The 19329-nt window shown below is 42.1% G+C and overlaps 2 protein-coding genes across 2 annotated transcripts in view; both read right to left on the minus strand.

Annotated features, from left to right (window-relative positions):
* Window positions 1–13887, minus strand: part of LOC311049257 (serine hydroxymethyltransferase, mitochondrial-like) — a 33011-nt gene extending 19124 nt beyond the window's left edge. Inside the window, exons 1-2 of the mRNA XM_084062774.1 lie at window positions 13769–13887; window positions 3693–3884 (exon numbers count right to left, since the gene is read on the minus strand). Coding sequence (XP_083918900.1) covers window positions 3693–3884; window positions 13769–13801 — 225 coding nt within the window. The 5' untranslated portion in view covers window positions 13802–13887. The remainder of the gene's footprint in view (window positions 1–3692; window positions 3885–13768) is intronic.
* A 3938-nt stretch (window positions 13888–17825) lies between these two features.
* nxph4 (neurexophilin 4) overlaps window positions 17826–19329 on the minus strand; it is a 51762-nt gene continuing 50258 nt past the window's right edge. Inside the window, exon 2 of the mRNA XM_084061549.1 lies at window positions 17826–19203. Coding sequence (XP_083917675.1) covers window positions 18406–19203 — 798 coding nt within the window. The 3' untranslated portion in view covers window positions 17826–18405. The remainder of the gene's footprint in view (window positions 19204–19329) is intronic.

Here is a 19329-nt window from a genome sequence, read left to right on the forward strand (position 1 = left end):
CTTTGGTGCCACCGACTCCCTGGTCCGAAAAAGCTCAGCAGAACAGCAAAACCCAACCTAAAGTGAAGTTTCTCAACTTCAAAGACACATTTTTTTCTCTCACTTTCCTACGTTACAGAATGCATGGTCAGGGACTCATCAGTGCCTAATATTCCAGTTAACACTGCCAGTACAAGGAGGAAGTAAATACCCAAATATTTTCCACATATTGTAAATATGATCCAAAGCACTCCTCTGCTCATAAAACACTTTCTGTGGACATGCACCAAATCATAAGCCTTACTAGCACCAACTCATAAGCCTTACTAGCACCAAATCATAAGCATTACTAGCACCAAATCATAAGCTTTACTAGCACCAAATCAAACTGTTCACAAGAACAAAAATCATACTGCTTTTCTAAAAAATAAAAAGTAGGCCTACTCTTGAGAGGGAGATCTTTCTCAACAAATTCAAATCAATAATTATTTTTACTTGGAGCCCAACAAGCTGCAGGAATAGCCACAGATAGTTCAAAGAAACATTTTATGACTGAGGGGGACTTATGGAAGGCTTGTTATCAAGAAACTCCAATCAGAAATAACCATTAACTAGAAAAAGTGCTCCTCGGAGCACAGGTCTCCGCCAGGTCAGGTAGGCTACTGTGGCCTCCTGGTGGCGCTATAATAGGCCAACGTGAAAAGGGTGCCATTTCTTCTTAGGCCTTGCACGACAATCGGACACTGACTGCATTCATGATTTGAGGCATTTTGTCAAAAACATGTGTTTTGCTGAATTAGACCTGTTGGTGGCGCTATAACAGGCCAATGTTAAAAGGGTGGCATTTGTTCCTCAACATAGTGTGAATGTGCGTGCAAAGTTTGAGCGCAATTGGACGGTGCGTTCATGATTTGCAGAATTTTGTTCAAAACAAGCCAATAATGCAAACTTTAGATGTCAATCTTAGCCAATCAGTATGGAGTATGAAAAATCAAACACATCCGTCGTGATCACATGACTATAGAGATCATGTGTACCGATTTGCGTGAAATTTGGATACAATTGGAAGGAGTAGTATAAAAAAATGTGTTTTACACAAGTCGGCCTCCTGGTGGCGCTATAAAAGGCAGATGTGAAAAATGCAGGGCAAAGGTTTTTCCTTGACCTATAGGGAGTGTGCATACAAAGTTTTACACAGATCGGTGCAATTATAGGTAAAAACACGAATCGGCCTGTTATAGCGCCACCATGAGGCTGATTTAAAAATGTTCAAATGGTAGTTCTTCCTCGGCCTAATGGGAATGTGCTTGCAAAATTTCTCGGAAAGTGCATGCTGTGTTCATGATTTGAGGCATTTTGTTCAAAACGGAGCACTCCTGCAAACTTTGGAAGACATTTTTAGCCAATCAGGATGGAATATGAGAAATCTGAAAGACCCGTTTCGTTTAATGACTGTAGAGATACTGTGTACCGATTTGTGGGATTTTTGGACAAAATCTGTAGGAGTACTGTCAAAAAATGTGTTTTGCACAAATCGGCCTCCTGGTGGCGCTATAACAGGCCCCTGTGAAAAATTTGGGGCAGAGGTTCTGCTCTGGTATCCAGGGACTGTGTGTGCACAGTTTGGCTGCGAGCAAGCCAACGGTGCCGGAGATTAGCTGTACACAGACAGATCGAATGACGGACGGACACACGGACGGACACACGGACACACGGACGGACGGACAGGGGGTAAAACATACTCTCTCGCCATGCCTTTCGGCCTGGCGGAGACAATAACAATTCCTCACACCTCAAGAGGATTCCACAGGTAGCCTTAATGCTGGATTCACAGACGACAAAATATAGGAGGTAATTCATTCTATGAAGGCAGGAAAAACAGCTGGGCCAGATGGGTTTCCAACAGATATTTAGAAAAACTTCAAACACAAACTTAACACTGTCAGCGATGTTTATGGAATCATTTGAGAATGGTTTACCATTTTAGACTGGTTAGAACTGGTGTGGGAATTCACTTATAGCAATGGGTTAGGTAAGTTTGGGGACTTGCACAATGGCAAGGCTATGATGACGCATGCTTGCGTAATTGTACTTGCTGTACTGTTTGCAATTTGTTAGATGCAGCCAGATTCATTTGTAGACCTGGCATCCTATAGTGTGTATAGTTTCAATGTACAAATGTACTTTTTGATATTGTACGGTTTAGACTGATGATAGGTTCTTGGTTTGCCTATGATCCTAGATTACCATTTCCATGCATTTAATGTATTACCTCGTGTTTACCTTGCTTACTGTAGGTCGCTCTGGATTAAGAGCGTCTGCTAAATTGTAAATTGGTAATAAAGTGTTCAAGTATGCAATCAAACTTGAAGAAATGAAATCGATATCCCAAACACTTTTTTAAATATTTGCAAATGATACGTTTTATTGTTGTAACCCAAAGTCAAAAGTTAACTGTATCCTTCCTGTCTACTCTAGAGGACACAATTGCTAATTAATTGCCTGAGTGTGACAACATTACAGTTCTAGAGGGAGGTATAGCATGCAATAAATGCTGGACATAAAGCTACCTCTAGTCTACACCCCAAATTGTTCTTAAGAGGCATACAATGCCATTTTCCAAAACTAAAATAAAGCACTTAACATATGCTTGCTCCATTTGCTCCAACGCCTCATCACGTCATCATGGACATGGAGTCTACACAAGAATGCTACGAATGGCACTAGTTGTCACAAGGACGGAGCACATCAGAAATGTTGTCCTGGCCCAGACCGCCGGCCTTGCTGTCCAGGAACCTAGTCTCATAAGTAGCCTGATTCGAGTCCCGATCCTGACGGTCTTTGCTGCATGTCTCTCCACATCTCTCTCCCCCTGTTTCCTGTCCATCTCGACTACAAAACTATAAATAAAAGGAAGAAAAAAGTCCCAGAAATATATATATAAAAAAATAAAAGAAATGTGGTCTTCTATGCCTGGGGACCTACCACGGGTCACAGACAAAGTCAGAGAGAGAAGGATGAGGCTGGCAGGGCACTGCGTCAGGCACCCGGAACTAGAGGCAAGGCAACTGACACTATGGGAGCCAACCCAGGGCAAAACCAGGAAAAGCAAGAAGCTCACCACCTACATAGATGCAGCGTGACAGCTTAGCAAACAACACTGCAGAGCTCAAGACCCTGATGTTAGATAGGAGAGTGTGGAGGGCAGCGATTCAGGAGTCCTGAGTTGGTCTTGGCTAGACTGCAGTCTCGCATCGCATTGCATCATCGACAAATGTAAATAGGCCGCACTTAGGTCAGTGGCTCAGGGACATGTGTTCCTGTCTGTCAATGGAGTAAATCACTTACATTTTTGATTCCACATGGGAACCATTCATTCTCTAACATGAATGAATGGAAAATACAGTATGAATGCCTGAAGTGCTGAGGAAATGGGAATTTGCAGAGAGAAGTATAACAATTCATTTTTAAATTAAATTAATTAAACGTTTCACCTTTGTATTTTCATTCGTTATTTGACCAAATACCTCATCAGCGGTTGTGCGATGAGCCGTTTAGGCAAAAAAGAAAAAGCATTTCAAACATGAAAATGTTAAATTCAGTAAAAGGGGGATAAAAAAGGTTTTAAAGAATCACATCCCCGGGGTATTGAGGTTTCACAGCTGGAAAGACTAAAACTAGAGGAGAACTGATCTTTAAGTATGCTCCGTTACCTCAGAAGCGATGAGCTCCAGGCCGCGGCACTGTCGGTCCTTCTCCTTCTGCAGCAGGTCCCACATCTCTGGGTCGTCCTGGGCCAGGCTGTCCTGTCCCGTCCAGCCACGCTCCTCCTCCAGTGCCGGCGCCGCTGCATAGGACTGCTGCCCGCGCACACTCAGGGCCAGTGGGACGCGCTGGCGCAGTGGCTAGGGAGGGACAAGGAGGATAGGATTAAAAACCTGGTGTCAAATTATAGGAGGATTGAAAGCCACTTGGTGGTATTAATGGTGCATCATCTAATCAAGAAGAATTGAGCTGAGGCCTCAGTCTCAAACAAGGACTGTTAAAGATATCAAGACGTATAGAAGAACACAATCTCTCTGCGGGGAGCGCCTTTGATCATTCTTTACACATTTGAACCGACGCGCGGCACCGTGGTCGATTTGTCCAACATGAATAAGGCAACATTTCAGTCCCATAGTTTTCTCCTCCCCCTACTACAGTACTATGTACCGTTGCCATCATTTTCTCTTGCACTCTAATATGTAAGCCTGGTATAATTAGAAGATGGCGTGTTTGTATGATATCAATAATCAGCGTGGTTGTTCAATTATGCCTCTATCAGCAGTTCTACCAACTGAGTTTTCTTTTTTTACGGCTTTTACTGCCCCAGTGTACTGAAGACGGTACAGAGAGAACACATTCAGCACTTCCTGCTTATCTAATCTGGACTGGGGCTGACAAGTTTTCTGCTGCTTCTGCTCCAATGGCTGATCATGCGAGTGCATAGTCCATATGGTTTTCACTTGCTCAGTCTCTGTTTTTTTTGTAAGTTTATTTATTTCTTTAACCATGGCTACGCATTAACTTAAACTCTCTATCCTTGGCCCGCTCCTTTCCCCACCCCCCCATACAAAATATCTTCGCCAAATATAGCCGAGCTTGTCGGCCATTGTCGGCCAAATGTTCACCCCAGAATAGGGACGCAAGGGTTCATGTGGTCGTATCCAGTCTCCCCACTGAACACGTCAATAAGGACGATCGATACCTTTGTGGGTTAAAACTACCATACCGACAATAAGCCTCTCCGACCTACTTGGATAATGGTTTCCAACTGGAGAGATTGGAGATTAGAGAGAGTACCCATTGTGTTCTTAAGGGTAAGGATGCTGTTACATTGTTATGTGTAAAAGGATAGGACTCCATTTAAATGATCCCACCAAAATTAAAACCAACTCAGAAGGTCTAGAGGGCCTGCTGAGGGAGAGCTGATAGCTTCCGTATCATAACCAATTTCAGAAAATTAATTGCTGAGGAATGGAATCCATTCAATCTTGATGATAAATCACTTCTGTACTTTTATTAGCAGCATGGTAATGAACTGAGGAGAAGAGGGCGGGGGGCATATTTTGACAGGTATGATGCACTTAAAACAAATAGGCTAATTCCTGGAATGTAAACAATGTTATGATTATTTATGAGCAGTATGTCAAAGTGCTTGTCCATCACTCATTCAACAACTACCATGTTGTACAGGACGTGCTGGTGTGTGAGTGATAAGTTCACCTCCCACATTATTAGAAAGCAATTAGCACAATGCTGGAGGCTGCTTAAGGTCACTCGGGTGAGTAAAAACACAATAAAAAACACAATAAGGCATATTCTACATGGGTGTAAAAAACATGCACCAAATTGTACACAAATGCACTGCAATGTACAAGCATTGAAAACATTACTAAACAGCCTTGCTGTGGGTTGAATATACAGATATGAAGTATTGTAATTGTAAACTGGGCGCACTTTACAGGTCCGTTTGATCAAGTATAGATGGTTTAAGTGATTCTGAATTTGCAGCTCAACAAAAGCCAATTCATCCTAGTGTATGACTGAGGAAAATTTCACGATGCATTTTTATCTCTGCAACACGATTCTTGTGAGCATTTTTATATCACATAATAACGATTATCATCCCATCCCTAGCGTGCTTCCCTTTGGAATCTATTTCTAAGGGGTAAAGCGGCTGCCAACCACCATGGAGATGGTTCAAATCAGTGTTGCCAGATTTTGCGAGAGAAATAAGCAACTAGGTCTACAAAAACGATATATATATATAAAATATTAGAATATTTGAAAATAGACGATCTACAAGCTCACAGTGCATCGCAATGAGACGCGTTGTGAGCTTGTAGATTTACCATTTTCAAAAAAATCTTGAAAAGAATGTATACATTTGAACACAAATCTCCTGTCACAAAATCTATTGCGAGGGGGAAAACTGTGAATAAAAGGGGAAGATACATGCACAGCTGGTCAAGTCAGACTAAGAAACACCAATGGGAAGAAAAGAAAGAAAAAATAAACCATGGTGTTTCACCACAGTTCTGTCTACAGTCTATACAGTCAGCTGAAGTGCCCTCTCTCTCTCTCTATCCTTAGCAGCAGCCTACAGTCAGGCCTTCTACTCCCTTGGTCTCATCCTCCTGCCTTCATCTTTCTTTTGCTCCCCAGTGTAGCCGAGGGGACAGGGGGGGTGACGCGCCCAGGGACGAGGTTGGCACATTAGCGGCTGATTTTTGCGATTCCTCTCCCCTGGCCTTCCGTCACCGGTGCCAGTGGAGGGGGTTTGGGGTGGTGTGGGGGCGACTGGGATTCTGGGAGGAGGACTAAGGCGCCCAGGGAGACAGGTCGGCCTGCCTTGCGAGGACATATTCCTGCACAGAGAAATCACACGGGTCGTTAAACCCTGATAGGAACCGTCCTTCGCTGTCTGCGTTTTTCTACTGGGACGCCAACCAAGGCCAGCGAGCAGCAGCAGAGGAGGCAAACACGCCAACCGGCGCTGCCTGTTAGAGAGCTCCTGCTGACTGTGGAGGAGACAAGGGCGCCTGTCTAACTGGGAGTCTTCCTCGTGCCCTTGCCGCCCCCCCCCCCCTTCATGTCATCGTAAGCTGCTAAACAGGCAGAGCCGAGTGGCACTTGTGTGTGCCGTTTTTATTACTTCCCGTCTTCGTCAGGACCTGTTCCAGGACAGCTCCAGATCCCCAAAAAACAAACAACGTGTGGGGGCGCTCCCCGCGGTCCGTCTTTCCCTTCCCACAAGGCCTGTCTGCCGTGCCTGCCAGTCTATCGCGAGTCCCATCCCCGCGCCTGTCATTACGGGAATATAATTAATAAACACATGATTAATTGATCCCCGGGAAAAGTCAGAGCCAAGATGCAAAGCACCAGATCTGTCACAGAAGGGGGACTATTTTTAGGAGGCCGATCAGGCCGTCGTTTGAAGGTGAACTTGATGAAAACTTTGCGGCAGGAAAAGTGCAACATCCAACACAGATGGGAACAGCCCCCGTCACAGATGGGTGACACTGTCGACTCGATGTCGGCAGGAGGTTTTGTCACTCCTGTCAAACATCTGTGACCGTGACAGAAGACGATGAAAAAAGAAAAAGAAAAAAGAAGAAGAACTAATCATTTCATTTAGACCGACTACAGTACGTATCACATCATTTCTGTCCATTTCCTGTGTCGGGATCCTGAGAGGAGTCAATTTCTCAGATGACTGCTGTCCATCAGCCGCTGCTACAAACAACAATCGGCCTTGTAATACAGAGGATGAGAAAAAAGAAACAGAAGAATGTACCGTAAATAGCAGAGGGGGTGAAAAGGATTGAGGGAACTGAGGAAGCTGAAGGAAACACAAGTAGAGGGAAACAGTTAAGCCCAGCTACAGGAGTTTAAAAAAATCTAAGTTCAAGGCAGGACAACAGATCATTTAAATACTAGATAGGTAGATATTATGAAAACTAATAAAGAGTAAAAATAATGAAAGTAATATGAAGAAAAAGAATAAACCCACAGATGAGTGTGCAGGTTTATTCTTTTTCTTTTCCTTCAAATGCCAGATACTCAAATCATGTGGAAGAAACTGTACTTAACTAACAATAAATGGAGGAAGTCCACCCTGTTAAACTCACCTAAAGCCCCTATAAACAAATACAAGGATATTTATATCATCAGTATGCATATAATTTAATCTTTTACAATAGAGGCTTCCAGAGCATTGCAAATATAGCTGAATGCTAGAGATTTAACACTTCCTCCACTCGTGATGTCATCACTGGGCAGTTCCATTCTGCTACCTAAGGTAACTTTTTTAAGTCATCTCCATATAATTATATGAAAAAAGAAACTGATATTGTTTAGATATTGATAAATATCAAAATTTGCCCCCGTTATATGTTGGCCTACTGTACCTTTAAATGATTTGGAAATCTGGTTTCATAACACACTACTATAAGGATAATCGTATTTTCTTCTCTATAATCTCAAACATGTACACACTACAAGATCTGTAAATAATGGCGCGACATACACTATATAATTTTAATAAGATTATAGGGCTTGCCGGAGCAACGCCTCACCTCACGTGAACACATGCGGAAGCAGATAACAGATAAATAACAGAGGCGGTTAAACTTGAGGTGGCAACGGATGAACGGTTCTGATGTGTCTAGAAAGACACGTTATATCTAGTACCAGGGGGTCCCCATCTAAATTAGTTAATATAGCGTCACAATCATTTTAACCACTTTTTTTTTTTAAAGATTTATTTATGGACTTTTATGCCTTTATGGATAGGACAGTAGGCTGACAGGAAATGGGGAGAGAGAGAGATGGGGAGTGACATGCAGCAAAGGAAGACATGCAGGATCGGAACCTGCAACACGCTGACACGCGAGTCAAGCCACTATTCCAGCGGTCCAGAACACAATTTCTTTTCTAATTCTGGGGGTCCATGGGGTGGGGGGGGGGTCCGTGGGCAAAAACATGAAAAGACTGATATAGACAGTCGTGTTCCTGCCACATTTCAACAAGCCTCGGCTAGATAAGGCACCACAGGTTGTTTTGACCGCCCGCCGTGTCCAAAGGCCTCTTATTCACTTCACGTCCGTCTCCTGGTCTCGACTCACGCCACTCGAAATAAAATAGCCAACATACGGTGAGCTTATAGATCCGTTTATTTTCGCTATGTTGTGCTACAAATGTACAATGACTACGTATTAAATTGGGCTTAATGATTCATCAGACTAATCCATTTGGTTGATTATAAAAATCTATTGGAATGTGGCGGTTCGTTAATAAATTCAATACAAATATCACCCCCAAAAAACACGCTTCTCTATTAGTCACAAACTGTATCAATAGAATAATGGCTAAGAAAATATCATCGATAGTTGCAGCCCTAGCACTGAGGCAATAGAAGGGAAGCAGGAGTGTCACCAGGGCAGTGGCATCAGTCAGTCTGACTCTCTCCCTCTGTCACAGACTAATAGGAAGGCTGCCCGTTACAAATTGCCCTGTGATTCAGCCTGGATGACACCAGACTGAGAAATCCAGCCCGTAGTGAAGGATGTGTGTGTGTATGTGTGTACGTGTGTACGTGTGTATGTATGTGTGTATGTATGTGTGTGTGTGTGTGTGTGTGTGTGTGTGTGTGTGTGTGTGTGTGTGTGTGTGTGTGTGTGTGTGTGTGTGTGTGTGTGTGTGTGTGTGTCTACTCAAGAGCACCTTCGGTCCAATCAGGTCAAGGGGTTGTCAGAGCAACAATCAGAACGCTAAGCGCCGCAGGCGACAAAGCCAATCTCCAGCAGGGGGAAGAGGCTGAGGTGGAAGATCGTGGCATTAACTCTGTAATCTCCACACAAGAAAGCCAATGGAGAAGATGACGGTAGTAAAGCTCCGCACCGTCGACCCCGGACGCTTACTGGATTGAGATACTAAACGCTGGACGCTTGTGAGAATGTGAGGGTTGAGCTTGGGTCGCGACTCGTGACCTGTCTGTCGTATCCTCTTTCACTCTCCCATAGCTTTCACACAGTATGTTTAGTGGAATGTATTTTAGAAGCAGTAATATCTCCCCAAAAACGAAAGAAAGAAAGAAACGCATCCAATACACTGTGTCAAATTAGCGCTTTTGTGAAGAAGAATTTTTCAATCTTTTTACACAATGCTAGTTATTTTCAAGTTAAAGAAAAGAAATGTCTTACCCACATAAAGCTGAAAATAACCAATCATTCCCTCCTCCCTATTATCTATAAAATACAGCAGCGAAGTGCACAGGTATTTCTTAGTTTCTGTAAGCTGCAATGTATTCAGGGGGTGTAAAACACATGAACTGAGGATAAGATATACTGTAACTTAAAGTGATGTTGAACTTTGGTTGAACCTTGGGTTGTATATCTACTGGCATAATGTAATTCCAAATAATTCATTATCTGCTGCTTCTGTGCCCTGTGATTACAGTGATCATGCCAGAGCTTTTGGGTCCAAACTCCGAAGACGATCTGAGTCGTAGACCACCGATTACAGATAGTTTGACCAATATTTTGTCAAAAAGTGTAAATTCTGAAGTTGTATGCAAAACTTGCATTAACTTTTTGAGAGATAAACACAAACTGTACTTATTTAACCACTTTACAGTTAGCCTTATTCAAAAAATGTCTCCTCTAATGACGTGCCCAAAATAGGGACGCCAGGTTGAAAATGGTTAAAAATCGTGACACGCCGGCTGAATAATTGCCGAAGCTGATGACTTAAAAAAGTCAAATAACGGCTGGGCTTCATCTGTGATTGAGGGTCAGGAGTGGCATTAAGGTTGTGCTGCCGATTGACTATTGCATTGTGAGATTGCCAACGCCTCGATCGTTCAACCGTAACTAGTCCTTTTGAAAACTGACAGTGGTCATCAAAATAAAATTTAACCAATGCAGATTTTGAAAATCAGTCCTTCTCCCTCAAGTGCATTAGTATTATCCATTTGAATTTTGCACAGTAGTATGTTGTGTAGGAATAGTCCTTCTATCAAAACTTAAATGTGGACTACAGTGAAGAACACTGTCTACATAAATGATCACTTAGCCCACATACAGTACATATATACTACTGTAGTGTATATGCTATTTGAAAGAGCCAAACTATTATGCCCAAAATAATCTACTACATTGTTGCTTGAAGTGGTACTTTCAGCCAAAGAGATATGGTGTAGGGATAAGAGGGGAACGAGTATAGACTCCTGGGGTCCCCGGTCCACAAAATATATAGGGTTAAAGTGGTTTACCACTTTCACCCTGACGTCCCTACTTTTGGAACGCCATTATAGCCATTATAACATAAAAATAGCAGATTAATAGAAGAACCAGTGTTATAAGGTAAGCTGGGTTTAATCCGTCTCGCACTAGCTTAGTCTTGGTATTTGGAGCATTACTATGCACGATATCGGCTAGCAGCGCGTTTTGAAAGTTCCCATTGATCTCAATGATACCGACTACACCAGGTGTGCGCCTGCGGATACGCGAGCTGGACGGGATCTATAAGTGCGTGTGTGCGTATGCGGGGCTCGTGTGCGTCACTCGCACATTCTCTGGTGTGTGCCGGTCAGCTAGAGCAGTGGTTCTCAACATGTGGGTTGGGACCTCCACATGATTTTGGGGGGGTCCCCAGATGACAGTGAAGTGACAATTTATAGGACTTTTTTAATACCTCAAACAAAAAAGTGAAAAAAGACTATTACTGCAAAAGCATGCTATAGAAAATGGTCAAACATTGGCCCAATTATCAAATAATATAAGAAAGAGGAAAATGAGCTTGTAGATCGGCTATTTTCACAATATTTATCTGTGGAACCGAGAATCTAATGCCTCAACTCCTACAATTCCTTATGCTTGTCAGGGTGAGGGGGGGTCCCTAGTTCAAATTATTATGATTGTTTTGGGGGGCTGAAAAGGTTGAGAACCACTGAGCTAGATTGAGGTCTGTCTAGTGCATAAGTCATGCTCAAAAAGGTAGGAAACCCAAAGTATGATGTAAGGGCAAAAATGCCACAGTGTGTGAATGGTCGGTAGCAAAATACCACTGATACCAAAAGCCAGTCAAGGCCGGCATTGAGCTGCCCAGTCCGGATGTCTTCAGTTTCTAGTTGACAGTCTAGCCAAGTTGACCTTAAATGATTGTGGGTCTGTCCTGGGGGAGTTCTTTCTCCCATAGGTCCTCATTGGTTGAAGACTGAGCTTTGGCATCTCTCAAAGCCATAACATGCAAAATATCAACTAAACTTTCAGTGTTGGGTAACGGCTACTGTAGGGGTCAAATGATAAGCAATCATTTCTGGGCGCTGGCTTACTTTAGGTTACATGACTGTTTTTGTCAAATTGGCTGAACATCAAAGTCAAGAGAGGACTTAAATAGGTTGGCACGTTATCCCAAATCCACAAGCCTTGAAAAATATGTGCAGAGTAATTTAATGTGGGGTTTTAGGTTAGTAAAAAAAAACTCATTAAGTATGATTATCCAACACAATAGCACACAAAAACCAGCTTTGCATAATGTTTTACAACATTCGTCTTGGCTAAATTCCAAACCTGTTGCAAGTAGTCTGTTTAGAAGCCACTTCAAAACAACAAGAATCTGTGTTCTCCAGATAATGATTTTTGTTCATACAACCCTTTAGACAGGTGTTGCTTTACAACACTTATTTTTTTAAAGTTGAAAATACATTCATGCACACACAAGAATGTACATTCACAGAACATTGCTGACTGTGAGGACATCACGAGGCTTTGTCCAAAAAGAAGGCCCTCTCGTGAGTCCATTTTAACCATAATGAAGCTGCATGCTTACATAATTACCATCAATATGAGACACATGTAAACACGTGAACCACTCAGGCTAATGGGAAACCTCAAAGTTAACATGGCCAAATGTATTATTAAACCGACCATGCGAGAAGTCAGGACAAACTTGGCAACAGTATCTGTCTGAAGGAAACTACACTTTCTTCTTTTTACACCCCAAAACGGGTCACTTTTTCTGAACAGCTCCATCTCCCTTGTGACACAAAGCCCAAGTTTAACGATGTTGTAAGCCAATGAACAGCAAACATTTTGAAAACAGCAATTGGAGATAGTGAAGGATTTTGAAGATGACGGTATTATTCAACTATCCTTGACCGAAGTGACCGAAGTTCACTGAGATAATATACTGTACATCTTGATATATGATTACAGTATATGTGTACATGTACAATAGCATGTTGAGTTGTCATAAGGGATGCAATGCTTTATTTTGTTAATAATACTAAGAATACTAAAAATAGACTTTGAGTGGTTTTCAGATCCTATGAAACAAGCTTAATTATTAAACAGGGTTTAGAATATATTTTCTTTACATCATATTATGCACATTAACATAGTCACGAGTCAACAAATAAGACTATTATTACTTGTGTAATGGGACCAAAAGGAGCCATAATACTTTACATAAGTACTTCAACGAAATAAGTTAATATTTCCTTGGTGTTCTTACACGTTTACAGTAGCAGACAGTACCACTGCACTTTGAACTCTGGTGTCAGGGTCATCTAATAATTATTTATGACTGTCTGTATAAATAATTATGTCTAAAGACAAAAACAACAAAAGAAAACCCTGTCCTGTTACTTTGATTTGTAAAAATTACAGTTTTGACACACATCACACCAAATCCCACTGTATATACAAATGGATGATAATGTAATAAATGAGCAGTAATATGATCACATTTATTTACCCTAAATAATCGAATTTAGTTACAGCATCTGGATCTACAACGGCAACAAGCAGTAATATTTGCTAAGTGGTTTTGAACAACTTAATGTACTGTAGTACTTATGTACTGACTCAGGTTAGCTCATGATGAAACAGACCCCACACTGTTGCATCATTGCATGCCATGTAACCACAGCAGCATGGACCGACAGACAACAGCTAGCATGCTAGCTTCTCAGTGGGGTGCTGAGGAGTCATTACAGCTTTTATACCAGAAAAATACGAAATAGACAGAAATATGTATTTGTTTAATTTAGAAAGTATCTTCTGCTGTCATGATCATCCATCCAGAGCAAAAGTAGCAGTTCAGCTTCAATTTTACGTTTTAGTTAAGCTAGCTATAGATCAGCTAGCTAGTTCACCTGTCATCTTTAGCTCTTCACAGAACATACAGTAAGCTACAGTAGCATCGAGAGTGAATGAAGGGGACAGTGTTGTGGTATTCTTACCCGTGCAAGTTGTCTCAGGGTGAAAGACAGCATGTTTCCAGGTGTCAGGAGGACTGTCACACAAGCCACCGCTGTTTGTATGAAGAGGTCAGGCTGGGAGAGGGCTGTTTTGAAGTGGGTGGTTACGTGTGCGGTTGTCTCTAGCCGAAAGGGCTTATGGGACATGTAGTTTGGTGGCCCAGACTACATCATTCATTCCATTGACCTGAGAGAGACTGGAGTATTTTCTCTCAGGTCAATGGAATGAATGATCATTTCGCAATATTAAGCAAACAATGACATACATGTGGATTGATACAAATTGTTTTAGAGTATTTCACAATTTCCCAAGTGAATTTCTCTTGGGGTACGAACTGTGAGCTACAGCGACCAGAGAAAGAAATATAGGCTATTTTCTGTTTATTTTATATTATTAATGCATACTGCATTCATATATCTTACATGAACTGGAGAATGCTGCATCACATTGACATGAAATTATGATTTTCTGCACAATCATTTCTCTCCTCAGAGTGTTTTACTTAATGATGCAGTTCATTCAATTGTATATAGTCTACTATCCTCTCACTAAGTCAAGTGGTATGAAATCATTCTCACTGAAATATTACAAACTGGAATACAAAAGGCATACGCACACAACGTTTAATTTATTGCATTCTTTATTGCAGACTCATTTTCAGTATATTTCCCAGGAACTTGCACAGACACACACAGACAGACAGACAGACAGACAGACAGACAGACAGACAGTTCTGTGTTCTTTCTAATATACGGTATATTGTCTTAAGATACAGGTGATGATGGCTGACTATTTATCATATCGCTTTTTTACACTGCTGAGGGAAAAGTACAAGTTGCAATCTACCAGATGTTCAGTATTGTACAGTACGTTCATTTGAAATTAAAACACACACACACACACACACACACACACATACACACACACACACACACACACACACACACACACACACACACACACACACACACACACACACACACACACACACACACACACACACACATACTGGGATAAATAAGGATCCTTCGACAATACGACAACTGGTTTGGTGATTCTTCACTAAACCAGTTGTTGTTTAGTGACTGTAGTGACTCCCTCCATGATAAAGAGTGGATCTCCAGAGAATCTGGGTTGCAGGGAGTCCATCAATCCCTGTGTCCTGAGTGTCCACTGCAGCCCACCGAAGATACATGGACCTCCCCGGACCTCCATCTGAATGCCATTGATCAACAACATAATAGGGTATTGAGCCACGGCGAGATGAAGATTCAATTAGCATCGACTGTGTGTTTTCTAATGAAATTCCTCAGCACCATTGTCTTTTGATCAGAATTGTGGAGAGAAAGACAGAAGGAACATATGCTTGTGTTGAGAAACTGAGACAAGAGAAAGACTGAGAACAAGACTCAAAGAGAAAGAGACAGCAAGAGGAATAGAGTGACAGAATAGTGTGTGCACTCAGTGGTCAGTTATTGTAGTTCAATAACCAATATAACCAGTGTTATCGCATTATAGTCCAAATATAGTCAATGAAGAGATGCATTTAAAGGGATAGTTCACCCCCAAATTATTTGTTTCTATCCATTAGTCTCTCCATGGAGACTTGAATTCAGGGATATTTCCGGTAGGAGACACAAAGAGTCTCCTTTGTGTTTCCTACCGGAACCGGTGCCTACCGGTCCGCTGGTCACCAAATTATTGGCTTAGGAATGCAACAAAAATTTTAAAATATCCATGAATTCAAGTCTCCACGGGGTGACTAATCGAAGAAAAAAAATATTTTTGGGGTGAACTATCCCTTTAATAATGATGCAAACCCCTTCAATTCCTTACCAATACCAAGGACGTGAATCATATCGCTCCACTTCACAGATCTTTACACTGGCTCCGTCTGTCAAAGGATTGCTTTCAAAATACTACTATTGGTTCATAAAGCTTTGAATGGTTTATTCAGGTTGGGCCTTACATACACTCCTGATCTTGTGATACATCATGAACCATCCAGACTTCTCAGGTCATCTGGTACAGGTCTACTTTCTGAATACAGAGTCTGTAGTTATGTGAAGAAGCAGCGTTCAGTTTTTATTGCGCCATGGAACAAACTCCCAGAAAACAGCATGTCTGCTACAACTCTCAATTCTTTTCAATCAAAGCTGAAGACCTTTCTGTTTGGTGTTGACTTTTAATGAGTATTTTTTAATCATCTCTTCTACAATGTCATTTTATTGTCTTATCTTTCGGTTTTATTTCAACTTCTTGTTTTTAATTGTGATCAAATGGCCTTTTATAATGTGCATATTTTGCAGTGTTAATGCTCAGTGTCTTAATGTTTAATGTTTTGTGTAAAGCACCTTAAATTAACTATAGGAATATTCGTATCATACATCTGTTAAAGGACAAGTCCGGACTAAAATAACATAGAGCCTTTTTTCCTACTGAAATTGATCTCAATTGATTGGTCATGGGGTCTATTTGCAGAATTGCCCCTGTCGTCCAGTTTCCCCAGCAGCCCCCATAGTATAGAGTGGAGCCCATAAGCACATCGCTACTTAAGCTATTTGTCGCAGTCAAAAGTGATTTATTTTTTCATGAATCTGTTATTAGTTGTCATTACACACGCATCCATGCCTTGGTTGTCCCACATGAGCCACCACAGTCTCGTAAATCATGTTTTGGGGTGAGTGTTCGGCACAACTGCCAATCAACGTGACTGTACAGGCCAATCAGGCACGTCTTTTCCGTGACTTGGCAAAACACATAACAGCTGTACATACACCGTTGTCTGTTTAGCAGACTACGGTGGCTTGTATGGGACAACCAAGGCATGGATGCGTGTGTTATGACAACTAATAACAGATTCATGAAAATCACAACAAGACCACAGCAAATAGCATAACTAGCGATATGCTTATGGACTCTGCTCTATGCTATTGCTATGGGGGCTGCTGCATGGGGAAATTGGATTTGAAATTAAAACACACACACACACACACACACACACACACACACACACACACACACACACACACACACACGCAATACTGCAAATAGACCCCATGACCAATCAATTGGGAACAATTTCAGTAGGAAAAAAGGCTCTACGTTATTTTAGTCCGAACTTGTCCTTTAAGTTAGGACGACTTATAAAACTTGTGCTCATAGGGTCTATAGGTTCATCTATTCTCCCTATTTGCATGATCAAACACAGATATTATTCCATTATATGTCAGTTCCATGTATGGGGATATGATATTTGAACTAATGTTGTCAGTAATGTATTTTGTATTCTAATTTCTTGGTTTTATTTATTCCATTCCAAAGACAGATACAAACATGGATCTATCACCCGATGTTTCAGTCATGCCCTCACATGGACTAATAATATAGCAATGACAATCATTTGTTCCCCACACTTTTAGATAATTGGAGTTGGTTATCAATTCTTCATTAGAAAGCAATGTAGCTTAAGGCCTAATTTCCGATTTTTGCTGAATTTGGCAAAGATAACATAAATGGAGAGAAATTACTTACAGTACACTGGCTGTAAAGTGAGCCCCACATTTGTGCTGCTAGCTGTTACAAAACCCCATGTACCCACTTCACATGTATCCAGGCCACATTGCTTTGCCCCATTTGAAACCCACACTAGTAAATACATGTGCAAATCGTTGCTGTCTGGCAGAAACCTTGTATCTCTATGATAAGATTTGTGTATGTTTTGTCCGTAAATGAATGCCCTACTTTGTCATACAAGAGTGTCACACAAAAGTAGCAAAAATAACCGATCTACAAGACAAGTTGTGAGGTTATTTTTGCTATATATTTTTTTAAGTTTTGAAAGTGAAAGTGGTTAAGTGTATCTGTGGGTTTTGTAAATATTTAACCAATGAAAAGTATTAACAAGAGCTTGTGACAGAATAATAACAACATTGGATCCATTCCCCCATTTCCTGAAAAGTAACATACAAGGCTTCTACCTCTCTGACCAATTCTTCCTCCTGCAGCCAAGACATCACAACAAGTGAAAGACAGACAAACAGTTAAAGAGATTTTAATGTGCTTTGTCATACATTATATTGTATGCATATCCAGCATAGCATTTCTCATACATATAACTCTCTTTTGAAATGTAGAGCTGAGGGAATGATTAACAGTCAGTCTACCAGAACGTTAATGTCTGCCATACAGCAATGGCATAGCACAGCTATTTCAGAGGTTTGCTTTGTAGTCGGAGGGCATACTGAAATACCAGATTTACTTGTTTCCAGCTTTTTTTTTATCCCAACAGAACTCCAACAGACAGAAAGTAATAACACTGAGAAACCAATGTCTAAAAGCAATAGTTGTGCAGAGTCTGTGTACATTATTTACAGAAAATAAACAAGTGAACAAATACAAAGTTTTGAAAAGAATGTCAGAAAATGTAACCATTTCCTAACCATCCATAATGCTGATTATATTAGATTTTTAAATCCGCAGCTCAACAGCAGTCGAGAGCGGACAGAAGACTGTCCCTGTCAATATCATCATAATAGTAACATCATCATCACCATCACTATATCATCATCATCGTCCCCTTTTCTCGATTCCCCCTCATCGGTTCAGCCTCGCTTCCTCATCCGAGGTACGGGTGTTCACTCTGGAAGTTGTAGTCCGGACACACTTTCTGAACCAGCTTGTAGTCGATACTGAAGAAAGAGATGAATATGCAGATGACCTTGAAGGGCTTGGCACACAGCCAGGCGGCATGGGACTGGGTGTGCTCCGTGAAGCAGGTCTGCGACGGGTCGTACAGGCAGGGCTTGGGCTTCTTGGACCGGTTGGTCTTCTCGTACTCCACGCGGCAGTTGAAGGTCTTTACCTCCTTGGGGTCGAGCGTGGTCTGGTGGGTCTGCTGGAGCTGCACCTCCGGCTGGGTGTGGGAGTGCAGCTGCCGCACCTCGAACTCCACCACCTTGGTGGGCGGCACGATGCTGACCGACACGTTGCCCAGGCTGGACGAGTTGTGGCGGAAGTACACCGTGAAAGTCCCGTTGATGTGGTCGACGATCTTCCCCGTCACCAGCAGGCTGAACTTCATGGTCTTGACGTTGAAGTAGAAGTCTCCCCAGCCGAAGATCTTCTTGGTCTTCATGGACGTCTTCAGCGAGGGCTTGCGCTTGGAGCGGTAGCCTGTCTGGTCCAGCAGCAGCGACTGGTTCCTGGCCCAGTCGTAGGGGTTCAGGAAGCTGTAGGTGGGCGGCTTGGACTTGATGGGGGTCTGGTGGTCGATGGAGGTGGAGAAGACGCGGGTCTGGTACGGAGGCTTGACCACGCCGCCCGCGGGCCCTCCCGCCGCACCTCCGGCCACTCCATACGGGAGGGTCTTCATCACCGACCCCCCTGGCAGGTCCTTCTTATCCAGCCCTTGGACCTGAAGCAGACAGAGAAGAGAGAGGATGGGGGGGTGGGGGTGGGGGGAATGTGAGAAATTGTCATTAAAAGTCATTCAGACAGCGGCTCATTAAAAGTAAATTATACACAAATTATTGTCAAATCG

Source organism: Gymnoscopelus microlampas, assembly GCF_963454915.1.
Source record: "Gymnoscopelus microlampas genome assembly, chromosome: 7".
Lineage (NCBI taxonomy): Eukaryota > Metazoa > Chordata > Actinopteri > Myctophiformes > Myctophidae > Gymnoscopelus > Gymnoscopelus microlampas.